At 40.4% G+C, this 23,998-nt stretch overlaps 1 protein-coding gene across 1 annotated transcript in view; it reads left to right on the top strand.

The window, feature by feature from the left end:
- The window catches only part of LOC133049149 (ATP-binding cassette sub-family C member 4-like), a 165,387-nt gene that overhangs the window by 17,398 nt on the left and 123,991 nt on the right, over positions 1-23,998 (top strand). The window contains 5 exon segments of the mRNA XM_061133058.1: positions 10,130-10,354; positions 13,987-14,076; positions 17,604-17,767; positions 18,911-19,036; positions 20,850-21,099. Of these exon segments, the coding sequence (XP_060989041.1) occupies positions 10,130-10,354; positions 13,987-14,076; positions 17,604-17,767; positions 18,911-19,036; positions 20,850-21,099 (855 nt within the window).

The following is a 23,998-nucleotide window of genomic DNA, read 5'->3' as shown; positions in this document are numbered from 1 at the left end:
CTTTGGTGAGTTCCATTACTCTTATTTCTCCTGTAATTACAAGGATGTTAGGCTCATATGGAGAGCTGAGTAACAGGCAAAAGTGATTCCCAATGAGAATCATCAATTTCAGGACAGTTTTGGATGGCAGATAATACTGCTGGACTTCTGATGGTTTGTGACTCCAGCACTGGACTGCCCTTGGCAGCACCTGAGCTGGGACTGCCCATGTGTACAATTTGATGTTCTTGCTTCTCTGTGTGAGCCTCCACATTTCCATCTCAGGAAACTATAAACAGTGTGTTTGACAGTCTGCTGTGAGAGGGACTCTTCCATGAGCTCTCTATGCCTCTTGGGATGGATGAAAGGACACAGTGGAAATGTATCAGAACTGATCATTGTACTCAGGTCTGATCATCTTACTTCTTCAACTAAATAGTGTTCCATTTATCCTCTCTAGTAGATGAAAATTTCCGTGACTTCATGGGAGGAGAGGCAGTTGGTGCAGCCTGTGAATGTGTGTGTGCATGTGTATAGATCAAGACAGGGATGTTGAGGTTTAATGAGACAGCCATATGAGGGATAGGGACATATTTTGATAAATATCCTGATCAGGCACTGATTGGCTGAGCAGAAAATGCTTAGTTTTTTTTGGTATTTGGTGTTATGGATTCTCCTTCCCTTCCTCTTGCATTTGGGTTCCTCAGCTTTGGACAGACAAAAGAGAGCTATCAAAGAAAACTTATCTGTGTTAGTAAGGGGGGATTGCCAAAAAGGAAAACCCTGTTCCTGAAAGACTTCCAAACTTTTGGCATTTTGTCTTTTGAGAAGTCTGTGGAGGAAATGATGTTGAGGGTCAAGGTGTTTATTTTGGTGACTTGGATTCATTGAGTGTTTGGTTTTCCTTGATCGTGGAGAAGGAAGGGGACCTGGGGAGAAGGGGACTCTCAAGAAATGACTAGAGGGAGGAAATAGGTTGTGAGGTAGAGTGGCTGTTTGGCAGGGTGGGTAATTGTTGCTGTTTCTTTGCCTTTTTCTTTGGGAAAGAAGCTTGCTTTCCCTAAGTCTTACTCAGAGTAGAAGCCTCAGTGCATCTGAGTCAATTGGTTTAGGCCTTGGGGAAGAGATGATTGGGAATATTTATTCCAAACTATGAAGTGCAGTTGATAGTGGATGGAGAGCCATGGAAGACAAGGTTTTAGCTTGGTCTCCACCATGTTTAATTTTTACTCCAAGGAACATTCTGACTTCTAGAGGATAGAGACATATTGAGGTAGTACTCTCGGGTGCTGAGAGCCTGCAGAACTCCCAAGCCTGGTTTCCTTGTGGTACTCCAACCAAAGCTAGTTTCCATTCTCTTCATCTACAGACATATGGAGTTTGAGGTGGAAGAGAGTGGATGTGTTTGTGCCAGTGCCTCAGTTCATAAATATCCATGAAGAAGGTGATAAAAACATGTCTCCCATAGATGAACCACGTTGACTTTCTATTGGGCTGAGACATTGAGAGTACTGGTGACAGGGCCAGCCTGCCAACAGGGCTTGTCCTCATTGAAGCAGATTTCTTCCTCTTCTTCTGCCACCTTTTTCTTACTCATCTCAAGTCTCACTTGGTATTGTGCCAAATGACTTCTAAAGCCCTGGCTGTGATATTTACTGAGCATCCACAGTGTACTAAGCACAATGTACTAAGGCTTTACTATCTTTGAATGTAAAATTTTGCCTTAAGGTTAAAACTGTTGTCTGCTTGTCTTATAGGATATAGTAGATCTGCATATTTTTCTTTTAAATTAACCATGAATATAGTATTTTGTCAAAATGCATTTTTTCCTCCCCATTTATTTTTATTAGTTGGAGGCTAATTACTTTACAATATTGTAGTGGTTTTTGCCATACTTTGACATGAATCAGCCATGGATTTACATGTATTCCCCATTCCGATCCCCCCTCCCGCCTCCCTCCCCACCACATCCCTCTGGGTCTTCCCAGTGCACCAGCCCTGAGCACTTGTCTCATGCATCCAACCTGGGCTGGTGATCTGTTTCACCATAGATAATATACAGGTTTTGATGCTGTTCTCTCAAAACATTCCACCCTCGCCTTCTCCCACTGAGTGCAAAAGTATGTTCTATAATTCTGTGTCTCTTTTTCTGTTTTGCATATTGGGTTATCATTACCATCTTTCTAAATTCCATATATATGCATTAGTATACTGTATTGGTCTTTATCTTTCTGTCTTACTTCACTCTGTATAATGGGCTCCAGTTTCATCCATCTCATTAGAACTGATTCAAATGAATTCTTTTTAATGGCTGAGTAATATTCCATGGTGTATATGTACCACAGTTTCCTTATCCATTAGTCTGCTAATGGGCATCTAGGTTGCTTCCAGGTCCTGGCTATTATAAACAGTGCTGCGATGAACATTGGGGTGCACATGTCTCTTTCAGATCTGGTTTCCTCAGTGTGTATGCCCAGAAGTGGGATTGCTGGATCATATGGCAGTTCTGTTTCCATTTTTTAAGAAATCTCCACACTGTTCTCCATAGTGGCTGTACTAGTTTGCATTCCCACCAACAGTGTAAGAGGATTCCCTTTTCTCCACACCCTCTCCAGCATTTATTGCTTGTAGACTTTTGGATAGCAGCCATCCTGACTGGCGTGTAATGGTACCTCATTGTGGTTTTGATTTGCATTTCTCTAATAATGAGTGATGTTGAGCATCTTTTGATGTGTTTGTTAGCCATCTGTATGTCTTCTTTGGGGAAATGTCTGTTTAGTTCTTTGGCCCATTTTTTGATTGGGTCATTTATTTTTCTGGAATTGAGCTGAGGAGTTGCTTGTATATTGCTTCATTTGATATAATTTTCTCCCATTCTGAGGGCTGTCTTTTCACCTTGCTTATAGTTTCCTTTGTTGTGCAAAAGCTTTTAAGTTTCATTAGGTCCCATTTGTTTATTTTTGCTTTTATTTCTAATATTCTGGGAGGTGGGTCATAGAGGATCCTGCTGTGATTTATGTCAGAGAGTGTTTGCCTATGTTCTCCTCTAGGAGTTTTATAGTTTCTGGTCTTACATTTAGATCTTTAATCCATTTTGAGTTTATTTTTGTGTATGGTGTTAGAAAGTGTTCTAGTTTCATTCTTTTACAAGTGGCTGACCAGTTTTCCCAGCACCACTTGTTAAAGAGGTTGTCTTTTTTCCATTGTATATCCTTGTCTCCTTTGTCGAAGATAAGGTGTCCATAGGTTTGTGGATTTATCTCTGGGCTTTCTATTCTGTTCCATTGATCTACATTTCTGTCTTTGTGCCAGTACCATACTGTCTTGATGACTGTGGCTTTGTAGTAGAGCCTGAAGTCAGGCAGGTTGATTCCTCCAGTTCCATTTTTCTTTCTCAAGATTACTTTGGCTATTCGAGGTTTTTTGTATTTCCATACAAATTGTGAAATTCTTTGTTCTAGTTCTGTGAAAAATACCATTGGTAGCTTGATAGGGATTGCATTGAATCTATAGATTGCTTTGGGTAGTATAGTCATTTTGACAATATTGATTCTTCCAATCCATGAACACGGTATATTTCTCCATCTGTTTGTGTCCTCTTTGATTTCTTTCATCAGTGTTTTATAGTTTCTATGTATAGGTCTTTTGTTTCTTTAGATAGATATACTCCTAAATATTTTATTCTTTTTGTTGCAATGGTGAATGGGATTGTTTCCTTAATTTCTCTTTCTGTTTTCTCACTGTTAGTGTATAGGAATGCAAGTGATTTCTGTGTGTTAATTTTATATCCTGCAACTTTACTATATTCATTGATTAGCTCTAGTAATTTTCTGGTAGAGTCTTCAGGGTTTTCTATGTAGAGGATCATGTCATCTGCAAACAGTGAGAGTTTCACTTCTTCTTTTCCTATCTGGATTCCTTTCATTTCTTTTTCTGCTCTGGTTGCTGTGGCCAAAACTTCCAACACTATGTTTAGTAGTAGTGCTGAGAGTGGACACCCTTGTCTTGTTCCTGATTTTAGGGGAAATGCTTTCAATTTTTCACCATTGAGGGTAATGCTTGCTGTGGGTTTGTCATATATAGCTTTTATTATGTTGAGGTATGTTCCTTCTATTCCTGCTTTCTGGAGAGTTTTAATCATAAATGAGTGTTGAATTTTGTCAAAGGCTTTTTCTGCATCTATTGAGATAATCATATGGTTTTTATCTTGCAAATTGTTAATGTGGTGCATTACATTGATTGATTTGTGGATATTAAAGAATCCTTGCATTCCTGGGATAAAACTCACTTGGTCATGATGTATGATTTTTTTAATGTGTTGTTGGATTCTGTTTGCTAGAATTTTGTTAAGGAGTTTTGCATCTGTGTTCATCAGTGATATTGGCCTGTAGTTTTCTTTTTTTGTGGCATCTTTGTCTGGTTTTGGTATTAGGGTGATGGTGACCTTATAGAATGAGTTTGGAAGTTTACTTCTGCAATTTTCTGAAAGAGTTTGAGTAAGATAGGTGTTAGCTCTTCTCTAAATTTTTGATAGAATTCAGCTGTGAAGCCATCTGGTCCTGGGCTTTTGTTTGCTGTAAGATTTCTGATTACAGTTTCAATTACCTTGCTTGTGATGGGTCTGTTAAGATCTATTTCTCCCTGGTTCAGTTTTGGAAAGTTATACTTTTCTAAGAATTTGTCCATTTCTCCCAAGTTGTCCATTTTATTGGCATCGAGCTGCTGGTAGTAGTCTCTCTCTCTCTTTTTTTTTTTTTTTCAATTATTTTTATTAGTTGGAGGCTAATTACTTCACAACATTGCAGTGGGTTTTGGCACACATTGACATGAATCAGCCATGGAGTTACATGTATTCCCCATCCCGATCCCCCCTCCCACCTCCCTCTCCACCGGATTCCTCTGGGTCTTCCCGGTGCACCAGGCCTGAGCACTTGTCTCATGCATCCCACCTGGGCTGGTGATCTGTTTCACTATAGATAATATACATGCTGTTCTCTCGAAACATCCCACCCTCGCCTTCTCCCACAGAGTCCAAAAGTCTGTTCTGTACATCTGTGTCTCTTTTTCTGTTTTGCATATAGGGTTATCATTACCATCTTTCTAAATTCCATATATCAGCATACTAACACATATATATGGTAGTAGTCTCTTATGATCCTTTGTATTTCAGTGTTGTCTGTTGTGATCTCTCCATTTTCACTTCTAATTTTGTTAATTTGGTTCTTCTCCCTTTGTTTCTTAATGAGTCTTGCTAACGGTTTGTCAATTTTGTTTATTTTTTCAAAAAACCAGCTTTTAGCTTTGTTGATTTTTGCTATTGTCTCTTTTGTTTCTTTTGCATTTATTTCTGCCCTAATTTTTAAGATTTCTTTCCTTCTACTAACCCTGGGGTTCTTCATTTCTTCCTTCTCTAGTTGCTTTAGGTGTAGAGTTAGGTTATTTATTTGACTTTTTCTTGGTTCTTGAGGTAAGCCTGTAATGCTATGAACCTTCCCCTTAGCACTGCTTTTACATTGTCCCGTAGGTTTTGGGTTGTTGTGTTTTCATTTTCATTCGTTTCTATGCATATTTTGAATTTCTTTTTTGATTTCTTCTATGATTTGTTGGTTATTCAGAAGCGTGCTATTTAGCCTCCATACATTTGAATTTTTAATAATGTTTTTCCTGTAATTGAGATCTAATCTTACTGCACTGTGGTCAGAAAAGATGACTGGAATGATTTCAATTTTTTTGAATTTCCCAAGGCTAGATTTATGGCCCAGGATGTGATCTATTCTGGAAAACGTTCCGTGTGCGCTTGAGAAAAAGGTGAAATTGATTGTTTTGGGGTGAAATGTCCTATAGATATCAATTAGGTCTAGCTGGTCCATTGTGTCATTTAAAGTTTGTGTTTCCTTGTGAATTTTTTGTTTGGTTGATATATCCACAGGTGTGAGTGGGGTATGAAAGTCTCCCACTATTATTGTGTTACTGTTAATTTCCCCTTTCATACTCTTTAGCATCTGCCTTACATTTTGCAGTGATCCTATGTTGGGTGCATATATATTTATAATTGTTTTATCTTCTTCTTGGATTGATCCTTTGATCATTATGTAATGTCCCACTTTGTCTCTTTTCACAGCCTTTATTTTAAAGTCTATTTTATCTGATATGAGTATTGTGACTCCTGATTTCTTTTGGTCTCTGTGTGAAATATTTTTTTCCAGCCCTTCACTTTCAGTCTGTATATGTCCCTTGTTTTAAGGTGGGTGTCTTGTAAAAAGCATATATAGGGGTCTTGTTTTTGTATCCATTCAGCCAGTCTTTGTCTTTTGGTTGGGGCACTCAACCCATTTGCATTTAAGGTAATTATTGATAGGTATGGTCCTGTTGCCATTTACTTTGTTGTTTTGGATTCATGTTTATAGAACCTTTCTGTGTTTCCGGTCTAGAGAAGATCCTTTAGCATTTGTTGAAGAGCTGGTTTGTTGGTGCTGAATTCTCTCAGCTTTTGCTTGTCTATAAAGCTTTTAAATTCTCCTTCATATCTGAATGAGACCCTTGCTGGGTACAGTAATCTAGGTTGTAGGTTATTCTCTTTCATTACTTTAAGTATGTCCTGCCATTCCCTTCTGGCCTGAAGTGTTTCTATTGATAGATTAGCTGTTATCCTTATGGGAATCCCTTTGTGTGTTATTTGTTGTTTCTCCCTTGCTTCTTTTAATATTTGTTCTTTGTGTTTGATCTTTGTTAATTTGATTAATATGTGTCTTGGGGTGTTTCGCCTTGGGTTTATCCTGTTTGGGACTCTCTAGCTTCTTGGACCTGTGTAACTATTTCCTTCCCCATTTTAGGGAAGTTTTCAGCTATTATCTCCTCGAGTATTTTCTCATGGCCTTTCTTTTTGTCTTCTTCTTCTGGAACTCCTATGATTCAAATGTTGGGGCATTTCACATTGTCCCAGAGGTCCCTGAGTTTGTTCCCATTTCCTTTGATTGTTTTTTTCTTTTTTCCTCTCTGCTTCATTTATTTCCACCATTTTATCTTCTACCTCACTTATCCTATCTTCTGCCTCCATTATTCTACTGTTGGTTTCCTCCAGAGTGTTTTTGATCTCATTTATTGCATTATTCATTTTTAATTGACTCTTTTTTATTTCTTCTAGGTCCTTATTAAACATTTCTTGCATCTTCTCAATTATTGTCTCCAGGCTATTTATCTGTAACTCCATTTTGTTTTCAAGATTTTGGATCATTTTTATTATCATTGTTCTAAATTCTTTTTCAGGTAGATTCCCTATCTCCTCCTCTTTTGTTTGACTTGGTGGTCATTTTTCATGTTCCTTTACCTGTTGGGTATTTCTCTGCCTTTTCATCTTGTTTAGATTGCTGTGTCTGGATTGGGCTTTCTGTATTCTCATGGTCTGTGGTTCCTTTTTATTGTGGAGGTTTCTCCCAGTGAGTGGGGTTGGACGGTTTCCTTGTCAAGATTTCCTGGCTAGGGAAGCTTGCGTCATTGTTCTGGTGCAGGTAACTGGATTTCTTCTCTCTGGAGTGCAATGGAGTGTCCAGTCATGAGTTTTGAGATGGGTCTATGTGTTAGGTGTGACTTTGGGCAGCCTGTATGTTGATGCTCAGGGCTATGTTCCTGTGTTGCTGGAGAATTTGTGTGGTATGTCTTGCTCTGGAACTTATTTGTTCTTGGGTAGTGGTTGGTTTCAGTGTAGGTATGGACGCTTTTGGATGATCTCTTATTACTTAATGTTCCCTGTAGTCAAGAGTTTTCTGGTGTTCTCAGGTTTTTGGCTTAAGTCTCCTGCCTCTGGATTTCAATCTTATTCTTCCAGTAGCCTCAAGACTTCTCCAACTATACAACACTAATAATAAAACTTCTGGGTTGATGGTGAAAAGATTCTCCACAGTGAGGGACACCCAGAGAGGTTCACAGAGTTACATGAAGAAGAGGAGAGGGGGGATGGAGATAGAGATGAGCAGGGGGAGAAAAGGGGGGACTCAAGAGGAGAGAGACAGATCTATGCAGTTCTCTGTTCCCTAAGTGTTCTCCATAGCCCAGACACCCACAGAGATTCACAGAATTGGATTGGGAAGAGTAGGGGGAGGGAGGAAATAAAGGTGATCTGAGGGAGAAAACGGAGAGTCAAAAGGGGAGGAGAGTAATCCACACACTCCTGAGTAAAAATGGGTACTGAATATTGGATTCTTAAATGTCCAAAACTGATATCAAATACTGAAAACAAAGATTAAATATCTAGAGTAGAGGTTAGACTCTTAAAAATACAATATTAAAAACAAAAACCTAAACAAAAACAGAAAAAAATTTAAGAAATCTATATGGAGTTCGGTTTAAAAATAGGGCCTCTTTTTTTTTTTTTTTTTTTTTGCCAGGTTATAGTGAAGTGAAAATGAAAATTAAGGAGTAATAGAGGACTTTAAAAGAAAATAAGAGAAAATATAAAAAAGAAAAAAATTAATTAAAAGAATAGTAAAAATATATGAAAATGAAAGTTAAGGAGTAATAGATGAGTAACAGGGAATTTTAAAAGAAAATAAAAGAGAAAATTTTTTAAAAAAAGAAAAAAGTTTTTAATTGAAAAAAAAAAAAAAAGTAAAAATATATCGAGGAATTTCTCTGGAGCTGTTGTGATCAGTGTGGATTCAGTTCAGTTTCAGATAGCTCCTTGTTCCAGCTTACACTTCTTAATATCTATAGGCCCCTTCTGCTGTCGTAGGTGTTACCTATAGGGATTTTAATCTGTTGCACCGGTCACTTCTGAAGTGGTTCCCTTTGTTTATTTGGCTTCTGTTTGCCGGTCTCTTCAGTGTCTAATTTCTGCCCTGACACAAGTGGGCGGAGGTGGTCTCTTGTTTAGGTTCGCTTGTTCAGTCTCGCTGCGGGGATGGAGGGGCGCTGCAGACAAATGTCACTGGCCTGCATGGGGAGCACTCGCAGTGTTCCGGTCACATTGGGTTTGCCCCCGCTCGCGGGTGTGTGCTTTCCCCGTCTACACCTCTCAGGCTCCTGGCTGCTCTATAGGGAGCGGGCCCTGCGTTGCATGCAGTTCCAGTTTTCGGGTACTCCACAAAAGCGTGGACTTGGTTGGGTCTGCGTTTTGTGCCTTCCCCCGCTGGAGCAGCTCAGGCAGCCAGGAGCTTGACGAGCGCACTCTCCCTGGGTGCGGTGCGCCTTATCCCCTCTGCGGTCCCAGCCTCAGTTTCCGAGCGTGCTGGTGAGGTGCGCACACTTTGTGTCTGTTCTTGGGAGCTGGCCTCCAGCCGCGACCCTCCCAGCGGATGTCAACCATCCAGAATCTCAGGAAGTCTTTAGTTAGAAGCTGTGAGCCTGTTTACCATTTGGTAGGGGATGCTGTCTCTGGGGGCCGAGTTTGCCCCTTTCCCCTACCCTCTGCCTCCTGCCTCTGGAGGGGGATGGGCCGGCTAGCTCTTCTCTGGGATCGCTCAGTTCTTCCTTTGTTCTGCAAATGGCCTGCAGTGTGTTCTGGCTGGGTAATTTTCTCTCTCTCTCTTGCTATCCCACAGTTTAAGTTGCTATCTCACGTTAGCTCCCTCCGATTGCCCTCAGGGCATTCAGGCCTGGTCCTTACTTTAAGCAATGCCACCCGCTCCTCTCCATTCCGCCCCCACTTGCTGGTGGCGGATGCGGGCATCTGGGGTACTTTTCTGCTGGGAGTTGCTTTTAGGCATGTAATCTGTGGGTTTTATTTATTTTTGCTCCCAGTTAGGTTGCCCTTCGAGATTTGAAAACTTCCCCCAAACCCACCAGTTAGAGGGTTTCCTGGTGTTTGGAAACTTCCTCTATTATGACTCCCTTCCTGGGACGGGTCTCCATCCCTAGCTCTTTTGTCTCTCTTTTTATCTTTTATATTTTGTCCTACCTCCTTTCGAAGATGATGGGCTGCGTTTCTGGGAGCCTGATGTCTTCTGCTAGTGGTCAGAATTTGTTTTGTGAAGTTTGCTCAGTGTTCAAATGTTCTTTCAATGAATTTGTAGGGGAGAAAGTGGTCTCCCCGTCCTATTCTTCCACAATCTTAGCTCCTCCCCCCAAATGTATTTTTAGCATGCTAATGCTAAAAGTAAATCTTGTGTAAAGAAAAACTGACATTTCTAATTAAGACATTTTTCTCTTCTTTTAGGAAGCCACCAGAGTAGTTCAATCCATATTTTTGGGGAAAATGATTAGTTACGTTGAAAACTATGATCCCAATGATTCTGCTGCTTTGCGCGAAGCCTACAGCTATGCGGCAGGGCTGAGCGCCTGCGTGCTCGTGTGGGCCGTTCTGCACCACTTGTACTTCTATCACATTCAGCGTGTGGGGAAGAGGCTGAGAGTAGCCATGTGCCATATGATCTACCACAAGGTGAGTGTCACTCAGTACCACGGTGTGTACCTCCCCTGAAGCATCAGAAGTGTTTTGGGAAATTTCTCTGTAAACTAAAAATTTCATGGCTTGGATCATTTACACCTTCCTAGAGAAGTTTGCCATTTGCATCAAGTCAAGTTTGTTGTTGAAGCAAACTATAGCAGTAAATAAGAAAAGTTTTATTTTGAGATCGAGTGAGGGCTGCTCTTGATAACTTTTAGCCAAAGGCTGCTGCATAGTACTCACTAAATTTGTAGTGAAAAATATTAAATTAATATTTAAAATAAGTATCAAAAGTATCAAGATGATTTTCAATGTCTTCATGCCTATATCCCATAGTGGCATTTATGGAAATTTTTTGTGGTTCATTAAAACTTTCATTTATATCAAATTTGTATTTAAAAGTGAACTTCAGTGATTAGATCTATAAAATTAAATCTAAAAGCAGAGAATATATTTGAGAAAGGGAATGATTATAATATATATAAATATATATAAAAGACCCATCTAATTATATTCAACATAATTATATTAACTAAAGGAAAATATAAAAAGAATTCATGTCAAATATAGACTCACTCACTATATTTTATAGACATGATTGTTTTTAATGGTATTAAATAAAGTAGTAGGGTATTTGAGATAAAACTTGAAATTTTACAGTTTTGTTAATTCTAGAGAGAATTTGTTGCTCTTCATATAGACTATTTTAATACAATATTTCCTTTTATCTTTAGTATGTATCATAGCACTTTTAATAAGAACTGATTTAATGTGTTCAGTGATTTTGTATTGAGGAATGCCATGAAATTATTCCATAGATTGCTCTGGTCTAAACTAGTATAAAAGGAATAAGGATTTCAGGTATCTTTCAAAAGTATTACCACAGATGTATCAGTGTCAAGAACTGAATGGCTCTGTATAAACTTGATCCTGGAAATCTTTTGCCTTAGACTGTTTTTTTAATGAATCCTCATTTGGCTGTATTGTAGCCTTGAAATTTTCCAACAGAGTAGATCTTAAGTGCTCTCACCACACATAAAATAGGATAAATATATTAGGTAGTGGATACTTTAAGTGGTTTTATGACAGTAATTTTCCCAATGTGTATTTATGTCTAAGTATCATGTTGTAACTTTAAACATATACAATTTTTATAAATAAATAAAGTCTTCACTGAAAGATAAAAACAAACAGCTTAAATTGAAAATATTGCTTCTGTTACCTAGCTGCTACTTATCCAGAGCTTCTATTTCTTCAGAATATTTCTGTCAGCAGAAAGTGAGATGTCATCTCACCTTTCATTGAGCAGATTCTTGTTCATCTTGGGATTGTGTGAACCTGGAGACCTGGCATTTCACTGTCTGTGTTTGACAACAGCATCTGAGCTGCTTTACTTCTGGGTGATGTGGAAATTGCAACTGTGCCCACACAGTCCACTCAGGGGGTATTCATTGTCATTTATCATCATCTTTGTTATTCTATTGCATCTTTAACCATTTAGGAGATGGACACTTAAAGATTTCCTTACAAATTGGCTAAATGTTTATCTTTCCAGATCATACTTAATTCATAATAATTACAAAATTTTACAAGAACTGCATTGCGAAAACCTTAAGTTAGGTGTGAGCTGATGGGTAAGTCAAATCTCACTCTTTGCTGCACAGGTGAGCCATTGTCCACCTGATTTTCTTCCTCTTCCCACTAACACTTTGGAATCTTGCCTTTGGGAAATGTGATCTGACCTGGCATGTTGGCTTATGTGAATGTTTGCTGACTTGATTTTACCTAAAAGTTTGTCCCTATATGAAGTCAGGAATTGTGGGGATTACACCATAGACATAACCTGAAATTCCAGAAACCTGGAAAGACAAATTTCCTCATACACAGCCTTGTCTCTAGAGTCCTGCCGTTATGGAAACAAGACTCTTCTTTTCAGGCTACAGGTGGGCTGATTCCTTAGGGCAAAGCTGGTGCTGCCAAGCAGCTCTGAAAGGCCCCTCTGATCATTTGTGGCTCTTGCTCCGACCCCACCTTCTGATCATTGGTGCTGGAGAGGAATCAGATTGGGTGTTAAAGCTTGTAGCTGTAGTTTGTCTACACCATGGATTCCAGGCTGGGGCAGGTCTCCAGGAGATCTCTAAGGCTGCACATCTTCTGCTTCTGAAATGGCCCATTCAACATTTTCGTGTTCTTTTCAGCTGAATTTTGAATGATAGTGAGGGAGATGTTGTATATAAAAATGACTTGCCATTTATTCATTAGTACATTTCCACTGCTTTGGTAAAGTTACTTTTGGCTTTTGATCATTGATTTTTTTATTGTGGTAATATATACACAGCATAAAGTTTACAATTTTCACTCCTTTTCAGTGCAGCATTTAGTGTCATTAGGTACATTCACATTGTTGTGTGGCCGTCACCCTTATTCATCTCTGGAACTTTTTTCTTTTCCCAAACTAAACCTCTGCACCCATTAAACACTAACTCCCAGCCACTCTTCCCTCACCCAGCACCATTCTACTTCTTCTCTCTGTGAACCTGGCTACTTTAGTACCTCATGGAAGTGGAATGATTCAGTGTTTGTCATTTTGTGTGTGGCTTATGTCCTGCAGCACAGCATCCATGTCATAGTAGATGTCAGAATTTAAGTCCTTTTAAAGTCTGAATAATATTCCATTATAGTTCTATACAACATTCTGTGTATTCACTCCTCTGTAAATGGACAATTCCACCTTTTAGCTATTGTGAATATTGCTGCCATGAATATGAGTGCAAAAATTGTCTGTTCAAATTTGTGTTTTTAGTTTTCTTGAGTATATCCTTAGTAGTGTAATTGCTAAATTGTATGCTAATTTCATGTTTAATTAACTTCCATATTCTCTTCCATTGTGGTTATATCATTTTACATTCTCACTTGATCATTGGTTTTCTTCTTGAGGAGTAATCAAAGCATTTTTATAAAGTATGTAACATTTTGTTTGGGTCAGTGGCTCCAGTTAATGGTCTGTTGAAGCAGTTCCTGGTGTCTCTTCAGTTTCCTCAGATCTCTAGGGCATTTTTCTTACAAAACAAAGGAATTGTACAACACAGGTTGTGTTATTTGTAAAGTCAGTAGACTGGCATTAAGAACAGGAACCTCACAGGAACAGTGTTTTGAATGTTATACTTGCTCATTTCAGAATGAGCAAACAAAGCCCAAAGTGTTTAAATATTGTCACCCACAGAATTAATGATTGAGTCCAGATTTACAGTCCAAGTCTCTGAATTTCTTTCCTTAAGGCAGCCTCTCCACTCTCATCTAATTTGGTTCAAAATTACTTAGTTGCCTCTTAAGTGCAAACCTTCACTCTTTATCCTTCAGGCAGGTCCAAGTTCATTAAAACTGGGGGGCGGGGTAGATTTTGCTTCTACCTCCTGTTCCTCCCTTTGCCGTCCTTGAAGCAGGGCTGCCGCCACAGTGAGGAGTGAAAGGCTGAACAGGGTCCCTAGATCCCTGCTCTCAGTGGTCATCCTGCTCCTGCTGACACCACTCAAGACCCCAGGAACACATGCTCCATTGTGTTATGTTCTAAGATGACTTGATATCACCTTAGGAATCTGGATCTCTGTCTCCCTGTCTCATTTCAGGCCCTTCGCCTGAGTAGCTCGGCCATGGGGAAGACTACCACAGGCCAGATAGTCAACCTGCTGTCCAACGATGTGAACAGGTTTGACCAGGTGAGCTGCCCCTGAGGGATCCTCTTCCATGTCCCGTCCTTCTCCCCGGGTTCAGCTTATTGGGATGCCAGGTGCCAGGGTTTGGTGTTGGCCAGGATTCCATTGAGGATGTAAGACAAAGGTTGAATTTATCCAACTTTCATTTCTCTGTGTGTGGCTTAGATGTAATTATATGTATTGTTTCATAAGTGAGTGTTTTGCTTTTCTAATAATAAATAGGCAGCGGTGTTGTTGCTCAGATTAGTTAGTGTCCTTAAGGATCCTCCTGGAGCAGCCCTTCTTGGCACGTGGTGTAGGTGTTGCTGGATTGTCTTCTTCTCTGTATGGTGAAGGTCTGGTGGGCAGGGATTTTTCTTTCCCCTGTGCTCTGATCAGTACCTGCTGCATAGGAAGCCTTCAAGGAATATGCCAAGTGGGTGGTACCCAGCCAGATACCATCTCCTCTCAGCAATCCCCCCTCAGTCTATTTACCACTGACCTTATGCATAGATCACATGACCCAGGGCATTGTAGCTATTGGTCAGATCTGTGTTGCACTAGACACTTCTTTTTCAAGTATCCATTCATCAAACATGAAGTAAGGTCCCTACTCAGTTTCACGGATGGATAAAGCTTAGTTTCTTCCCTATAGAAGTGACAGACTATCAGGGACGTAAATAGACAAGTTATTACTTGACAGAGAAATAGGTAACATAATATAGGTTTTCCTCGGTGGTTAGGGAGACCCAGAGGAGATGGGGGCTAAATTCTGGGACAGAGGGCATTTGGGGAAGAACTACAAGACCTTCAACAGCTAACACCCAAAAAATATGTCCTTTTCATCATAGGGGACTGGAATGCAAAAGTAGGAAGTCAAGAGATACCTGTAGTAACAGGCAAATTTGGATTTGGAGTACAAATGAAGCAGGGCAAAGGATAACAGACTGTTGCCAAGAGAACCCACTGGTCATAGCAAACACCCTCTTCCAATAACACAAGAGATAGTGCTACACATGGCCATCATCAGATGGTCAATACCGACATCAGATTGATTATATTCTTTGCAGCCAAAGATGGAGAAGCTCTATACATTCAGCAAAAACAAGACTGGGAGCTGACTGTGGTTGAGATCATGAACTCCTTATTGCAAAATTCAGACTTAAATTGAATTAGGGAAAACCACTAGACCATTCAGGTATGACCTAAATCAAATCCCTTATGATTACACAGTGGAAGTAGAAATAGATTCCAGGGTTAGATCTAATAGACAGAATGCCTGAAGAACTATGGATGGAGGTTTGTGACATTGTACAGAAGGCAATGTTCAAGACCTTCCCCAGAAAAAGAAATGCAAAAAGACAAAATGGTTGTCTGAGGAGGCCTTACAAATAGCTATGAAAAGAAGAGAAACTAAAGGCAAAGGAGAAAAGGAAAGATATAAGCATCTGAATGCAGAGTTCCAAAGACTAGCAAGGAGAGATAAGAAAGCCTTCCTCAGCGATCAATGCAAAGAAATAGAGAAAAACAATAGAATGGGAAAGACTAGAGATCTCTTCAAGAAAATTAGAGATACCCAGGTAATATTTCATGCATAGATGGGCACAATAAAGGACAGAAATGGTATGGACCTAACAGAAGTAGAAGATATTAAGAAGAGGTAGCAAGAATACACAGAACAACTATACATAAAAAGATCTTCATGACCCAGATAACCATGATGGGATGATCACTCATCTGGAGCCAGACATCCTGGAATGGAAAGTCAAGTGGGCCTTAGGAAGCATCACTATGAACAAAGCTAGTGGAGGTGATGGAATTCCAGTTGAGCTCTTTCAAATCCTAAAAGGTGATGCTATGAAAGTGCTACACTCAACATGCCAGCAAATTTGGAAAACTCAGCAGTAGCCACAGGACTGGAAAAGGTCAGTTTTCATTCCAATCCCAAAGAAGGGCACTACCAAAGAATGTTCAAATGTCTGCACAATTGCACTCATCTCACATGCTAGTAAAGTAATGTTCAAAATTCTCCAAGCCAGGCTTCAGCAATATGTGAACTGTGGACCCCAGAGGTTCAAGCTGGATTTAAAAAAGACAGAGGAACCAGAGACCAAATTTCCAACATCCATTGGATCATCAAAAAAGCAAGAGAATACCAGAAGTGCATCTACTTCTGCTTTATTGATTATGCCACAGCCTTTGACTGTGTAAATCATAACAAACTGTGGAAAATTCTTCAAGAGATGGTTATAGCAGACCATTTTACCTGCCTCCTGAGAAATCTATATGCAGGTCAAGCTGCAATAGTTAGAACTGCACATGAAACAAAAGACTGTTTCCAGAGTGGGAAAGGAGTACATCAAGGTTGTATATTGTCACTCTGCTTATTTAAATTCTATGCAGAATACACCATGTGAAATGACAGGCTGGATGAAGCACAAGCTGGAATCAAGATTGCTGGGAGAAATATCAATAACCTCAGATATGCAGATGACACCACCCTTATGGCAGAAAGTGAAGAGGAACTGAAGAGCCTCTTGATGAAAGGGAAAGAGGAGAGTGAAAAAGCTGGTTAAAAATTCAACATTAAAAAAACAAAGATCATGGCATCTGGTCCCATCACTTCATGGCAAATAGATGGGAAATCAGTGGAAACAGTGAGAGACACTATTTTTGTGGGCTCCAAAATCACTGCAGATGGTGAACACAGCCATGAAATTTAAAAAAAAAAAAAAAAAAAAAAAAACACTTGCTCCTTGGAAGAAAAGTTATTGCCAACCTAGACATCATATTAAAAAGGAGAGACAGTACTTTGCCAACAAAGGTCCGTCAAGTCAGAGCTATGGTTTTTCCAGTAGTCATGTATGGATGTGAGAGTTGGACTATAAAGAAAGCTGAGCACCAAAAATATTGATGCTTTTGAACTGTAGCATTAGAGAAGACTCTTGAGAGTCCCTTGGACTACAAGGAGATCAAACCAACTCATCATAAAGCAAATCAGTCCTGGATATTCATTGAAAGGACTGATGCTGAAGTTGAAAGTCCAATACTTTGGCCACCTGATGCAAAGAACTAACTCATTAGAAAAGACCCTGATGCTGGGAAAGATTGAAGGCTGGGGGACAAGGGGATGACAGAGGATGAGGTGGTTGGGTAGCATCACTGACTTGATGGACATGAGTTTTAGCAAGCTCTAGGAGTTGATGATGAACAGGGAAGCTTGGTGTGCTGCAGTCCATGGGGTCACAAAGAATCAGAGACAACTGAGCTTCTGAACTGAGGTTAGCTCATCTGTGTTTTTGACAAAATTGACATCCTTCTTCATTGCTGCTGGTCTGATTCTCCCTGGATGTCCCTGAAGCCAGCCCTGTGCTGCCCCTGAATGGCATTATCTGGGGTGGATGCTTAGGTTTCTGTTTTAGCAGGTTTGAATCCCACTGAGATTATTTCTGTTTAGGTTCCTGTCTGTTCCATCAGAGGAGATTGTTTCTACACTGTGTCCTTATTGGTTTTTACACGATCTTAAGAAGGTTTTGTCTTTCTATTTTAAGGTAACAGTGTTCTTGCACTATCTGTGGGTGGGGCCACTGCAGTCTATTGCAGTGACCGCCCTTCTCTGGATGGAAATAGGAATATCATGTCTTGCTGGGATGGCAGTTCTCATCATTCTTCTGCTCTTGCAAAGCTGCTTCGGGAAGTTGTTTTCCTCACTCCGGTAAGAGAAACCCTGGTTTTAAAAACTGATAATACGAAATTGATAACATCTATAGTCTGCATGATGTCTTTGTTCAAAAACAGGACAAATGCCTTCTCTGGTCTCTTATTTGTGTGGATTGTAGACCCTTCAGGCTTAACCAGTGAAGGGTCCAGCCTTAAGCTGAAGGCTGATCCTGAAACAGGAACAGTGAAAACATTCAGCGGCTGCTCTTGGCACCATATCTGAATAAGTAGAGTGTCCTTCAGCAGAATTTACCCATGTCCAAGTTATTTAAATATTGGTAAATAGTAATAATCTTGTAGGCCCATCTCTCACCACATATATTTTTGTTATGCATGTGTTGGAGCCTTTTCAGGTATTTATGTTCATGTTTCCATTAAGTTATAAGCACCCCAAGGGCAAGGTTGACCTTCATTGTATCTTTATGAAGCCCCACATTCACAGCTGCACATGTGACAGAAAAGTGGTGGGTAGTGAAGAGCCTTCTGGTGCTGAGTTAGACCTGAAGCAGGGCCCAGCGGGTTGGAGGTGGGTGATTGTCAGGTGATGGAGATGTTGTGCTATTTGAAGCTCATTGAACTTCTATGTGTGTTGTGTGTGTGCAGATCTGTGCTTGGTGTCTTTCTCTAATTGGAATTTCCTTTTCTGTCTTTCCTCTGGAGAGATGTTCCTTATCCTTCGAGGCCCTGTTCCAGTGCTACCAGGTCTCTGAAGCTCTTCTTGTTCTCCTTTCCTGGTGGAATTGATAGTCCCATCTTTCCTGCTCCCCATAACTTCATCCTATTTTATTACAGCACAGACTCTGTCTTCCTGGTTGTCTCTGCCTTCCCTACCTGATCGTGACCTCCTTGAGCAGACGGTTTATATCTGACTCATTTTAGGTCTTCCTTAGCTGATGCTGCATGTTCTCCAAGTTACTTCTGGAAATGGACTGAAAGGTTGACTTCCTAATTGAAGCCTTTTTCTCCATTTGTACTTTGAGTAGGACCTGCCTGTGTTCTAAGTGCAAAAGGACCATAGAGAATCATTTGCTTCCTAGTCACCACCCCCTACCCCCATGCTCCCATGCCCACTACTGCTGCTGCCACAGAAAGTTGGGCTTTGATCACTAAGGCTCATCTCTCACAACTGTCCCCTTAGGAGTGAAACCACAGCTTTCACAGACGACAGGATCAGGACCATGAGTGAAGTCATAACGGGCATCAGAACAATAAAAATGAATGCTTGGGAAAAGTCATTTATAGACTTTATTACCAGATTGAGAAGGTAAGTGATAGATGCTTTATTTCCAGTTCTACAGAATGCTTTTGATGTATTACCAAAGAAGTATTTAAGTTCATCTTCACATTAAGGTGAACTTAAATACTTACTTTTCATTGCATCCCCCACATATTGCAGTAGGGTTACGGAGAACAGAGGAGACATCATTTACCTGCTCTTCCATTTACCATCTTCTCAAAGTAAAAAAATGTATATGTGTCTTACTTATAAAGAAATGAAATTCTAAGTAGTTCTTAATACCTCAAATCTCAATAAGCAATGTTTTTAATATAGTATTTGGACAATGACATTCAAACTAAAATTGTGATCTGCGTTGATGGAGCATAAACAGGGAGATTACTGGAGTGGGTAGCCTTTCCCTTCTCTGGGGTATCTTCCCAAATCAGGGATCGAACCCAGGTCTCCATATTGTAGGTGGATTCTTTACCAGCTGAGCCACAAGGGAAGTCCAAGAATACTGGAGTGGGTAGCCTATCCCTTCTCCAGTGGATCTTTGAGACCCAGGATCCAAACCAGTGTCTCCTGCATTGCAGACAGATTCTTTACCAACTAAGCTATCAGGGAAACCCTATAGAGATTGGGTGTACCTATATTGAGCCAAGCTATATGAATCACTATTCTTCATTGTTGTCATGCTTAGTCACTCAGTCATATCTGACTGTTTGTGACCCCATGGAATGTAGCTCGCCAGACTTCTCTGTCCATGGGGTTTCCCAGGCAGGAATACCAGAGTGGGTTGCCGTTTTCTCCTCCAGAGGATCTTCTGACCCAGGGACTGAACCCAGGTCTCCTGCATTGCAGGTGGATTCTTTACCACCAACAAAGTTTATGAATCACTGTTGTTCTTTTCAAATGGAGCTATGAAAATACTGTCCCTTTTGTTTTGCTTCATGTTTTTTAAAAAATTTATTTATTTTAATTGGAGGCTAATTACTTTACAATATTGTAGTGGTTTTGCCATACATTGACATGAATCAGCCATGGGTGTACATGTGTCCCCCATCCTGAAGCCCCTCCCGCCTCCCTCCCCATCCCATCCCTCTGGGTCAAGTGCACCGGCCCTGAACACACTGTCTCATGCATCAAACCTAGACTGGCAATCTATTTTGCATATGATAATATTCATGTTTGTAGACTGTTTATCCAACTTTTATTTAAATACCTGATGAACATTTCTCTGACCCCACGTTGTCAGCTGTCACTTTGCACCTTTGTGGGGCCCCTCCCTCTCCTGGGAATACACTCCCATCTTCCTTCTTCTCTGGCCTCTGCCAGCCCTGACTGACTCTAGCTCATCTTCTCAGACTCCACATGTGTGTGACTTGCCCTGACTCCACTGCTCCGAGTTACACGCCTCTGCTCTGAGCTCCCACGGGGGCTGTGATGACCATCTCTGTCTAATGTCTCCCAATTTTGTGGTTGATAATTCTCTTCCCTTACAAGTTCATGAGCTCCTGGAGGGGACAGGCTGTGTCTTTTTGTGAGGAACCTGGCACAGACTTGTGATTATGAATGTTTGTTGAATGAATGTTCAAACCCCGTCAGATTGACCCAAAATGTTTGAAATTGTGACAGAAAGCCTCCTTTTACTTGAAAGAGTGAAGTGGTGATGCACTGTGTGGTCCTGGTGTCAGGCAGACCCCTGAGTGTGCACTATGCTAATGTCTCCATGATGTGAGGGATGGTTTATTTTAATCTGTATCTACTCCCTAGAAAGGGGCCACTCACACAGGGCATTGAATTCACATCTTGTATGTTGATGCTTCTTATAAAACCTTTGTCCTACTTTCTTTTACAGGAAGGAAATTTCCAAAATTATGAGAAGTTCCTACCTTAGGGGCATGAATTTGGCATCATTTTTCACTGTGAACAAAATCATGATTTTTGTCACATTCATCACCAATGAGCTTCTTGACAACCTCATCACAGCCAGCCAGGTGTTTGTGGTGGTGATGCTGTTCGAGGCTCTGCGGTTTTCGAGCACCCTCTACTTCCCCATGGCCGTCGAGAAGGTGTCAGAGGCCATTGTCAGCATCCAAAGAATCAAGGTTTAGTGAAAAATAACTTTTTTAAGTTATAGGAGGATTTTACCTAAAACTCCTCTTTTTATGTGCTGTCACTGTGTGCCAGTTAGGTGAGATTTAACTCTCAGTACAAAGCTGGCAGTCTTTCCAAAATGTTTGTATTCCTCTCTCTTCTTAGGTAAAGTACGTTAGAAATCCTGTGAGATCCATGCTCATTTAGGGCCAGTAATATAAATAGCAGCAGCACAGGCTGTTGATGTGCAGTGATGGCTGCAGGATGATTAAAATGTCTAAAAGCAGAAGAAGCAAACAGATTGAATCTGCTGTGCTGACTGGAATTACTAAGCAGTGACTGTGCACAGTCCTGGGGTGACTAGGATACCTCTCTGGGCCAGGAGGGGAGGAACATGCTGAGAAGTCCCTGTTCCCTGGGCAGGAAGTGTAGCCTCAGATTCACTTAGTTCTCTGTGTTTAAAAATGTATTCTTTACTCACAGATGTTTTCTTGTTGATTTCTGATCTCTGCATTTTTGTTCCTCTACTTATTTTACCTAGTGTCTAAGCCTGTCTTTAGTTCCCCTCTTCCCTAAAAACTTCTGATTCCCACCATACCTATTATCTCCTTTTTTATACACAAATATAAACTCAAAATGGATTAAAGATCTAAATATAAGACCAGAAACTATAAACTCCTAGAGGAAAACATTTCTCTGACAGAAATCACAGCAGGATCCTCTATGACCCACCTCCCACAGTAATGGAAATAAAAGCAAAAATAAACAAATGGGACCTAGTGAAACTTAAAAACATTTGCACAATGAAGGAAACTATAAGCAAGGTGAAAAGACAGCCTTCAGAATAGGAGAAAATAATAGCAAGTGAAGAAACTGACAAAGAATTAATCTCAAAAATATACAAGCAGCTCATGTAGCTCAATTCCAGAAAAATAAATGACCCAGTCAAAAAATGGACCAAAGAACTAAACAGACATTTCACCATGGAAGACATACAAACAAAAACATGACTAACAAAAACATGGAAAGATGCTCAACATCATGCATTATCAGTTCTGTTCAGTTCAGTTGCTCAGTCGTGTCCGACTCTTTCGACCCCATGAATCACAGCACGCCAGGCCTCCTGTCCATCACCAACTTCTGGAACCTACCCAAACTCATGTCCATCGAGTCAGTGATGCCATCCAGCCATCTCATCCTCTGTTGCCCCCTTCTCCTCCTGCCCCCAATCCCTCCCAGCATCAGGGTCTTTTCCAATGAGTCAACTCTTTGCATGAGGTGGCCAAAGTATTGGAGTTTCAGCTTCAGCATCAGTCCTTCCAATGAACATCCAGGACTGATCTCCTTTAAGATGGACTGGCTGGATCTCCTTGCAGTCCAAGGAACTCTCAAGACTCTTCGCCAATACCACAGTTCAAAAGCATCAATTCTTCAGCACTCAGCTTTCTTCACAGTCCAACATACATCCATACATGACCACTGGAAAAACCATAGCCTTGACTAGATGGATATTTTTGGCAAAGTACTGTCTCTGCTTTTTAATATGCTATCTAGGTTGGTCATAACTTTCCTTCCAAGAAGTAAGTATCTTTTAATTTCATGATTGCAATCACCATCTTCAGTTATTTTGGAGCCCCCCAAAATAAAATCTGACACTGTTTCCACTGTTTCCCCAATATTTGCCATGAAGTGATGGGACCAGATGCCATGATCTTAGTTTTCTGAATGTGGAGCTTTAAAGCAACTTTTTCACTCTCCTCTTTTTCTTTCATCAAGAGGCTTTTCAGTTCCTCTTCACTCTCTGCCATAACGGTGGTATTATCTGCATATCTGAGGTTATTGATATTTCTCCCTGCAATCTTCATTCCAGCTTGTGCTTCTTCCAGCCTAGCGTTTCTCATGATGTACTCTGCATATAAGTTAAATAAGCAGAGTGACAATATACAGCCTTGACGTACTCCTTTTCCTATTTGGAACCAGTCTGTTGGTCCATGTCCAGTTCTAACTGTTGCATCCTGACCTGCTTATAGGTTTCTCAAGAGGCAGGTCAGGTGGTCTGGTATTCCCATGTCTTTCAGAATTTTCCAGTTTATTGTGATCCACACAGTCAAAGGCTTTGGCATAGTCAATAAAGCAGAAATAGATGTTTTTCTGGAACTCTCTTGCTTTTTTGATGATCCAGCAGATGTTGGCAATTTGATCTTTGGTTCCTCTGCCTTTTCTAAAACCAGCTTGAACATCTGGAAGTTCACAGTTCACGTATTGCTGAAGCCTGGCTTGGAGAATTTTGAGCATTACTTTACTAGCGTGTGAGATGAGTGCAATTGAGCGGTAGTTTGAGTATTCTTTGGGATTGGAATGTAAACTGACCTTTTCTTGTCCTGTGGCCACTGCTGAGTTTTCCAAATTTGCTGGCATATTGAGTCCGGCACTTTCACAGCATCATCTTTCAGGATTAGCTCAACTGTAATTCCATCACCTCCACTAGCTTTGTTCATAGTGATGCTTTCTAAGGCCCACTTGGCTTCACATTCCAGGATGTCTGGCTCTAGGTCAGTGATCACACCATTGTGATTATCTGGGTCATGAAGATCTTTTTTGTACAGTTCTTCTGTGTATTCTTGCCACCTCTTCTTAATATCTTTTACTTCTGATAGGTCCATACCATTTCAGTCCTTTATAGAGCCCATCTTTGCCTGAAATGTTCCCTTGATATCTCTAATTTTCTTGAAGAGATCTCCAGTCTTTCCCATTCTATTGTTTTCCTCTATTTCTTTGCATTGATCACTGAGGAAGGCTTTCTTATCTCTCCTGGCTATTCTTTGGAACTCTGCATTCAAATGGGAATATCTTTCCTTCTCTCCTTTGCTTTTCGCTTCTCTTCTTTTCACAGCTATTTGTAAGGCCGCC

This window comes from Dama dama, chromosome 30 (assembly GCF_033118175.1).
Source record: "Dama dama isolate Ldn47 chromosome 30, ASM3311817v1, whole genome shotgun sequence".
NCBI classification, from domain to species: Eukaryota; Metazoa; Chordata; class Mammalia; order Artiodactyla; family Cervidae; genus Dama; species Dama dama.
The sequence above is the reverse complement of the archived record's forward strand: the minus strand, read 5'-3'. Positions and strand labels throughout refer to the sequence as shown.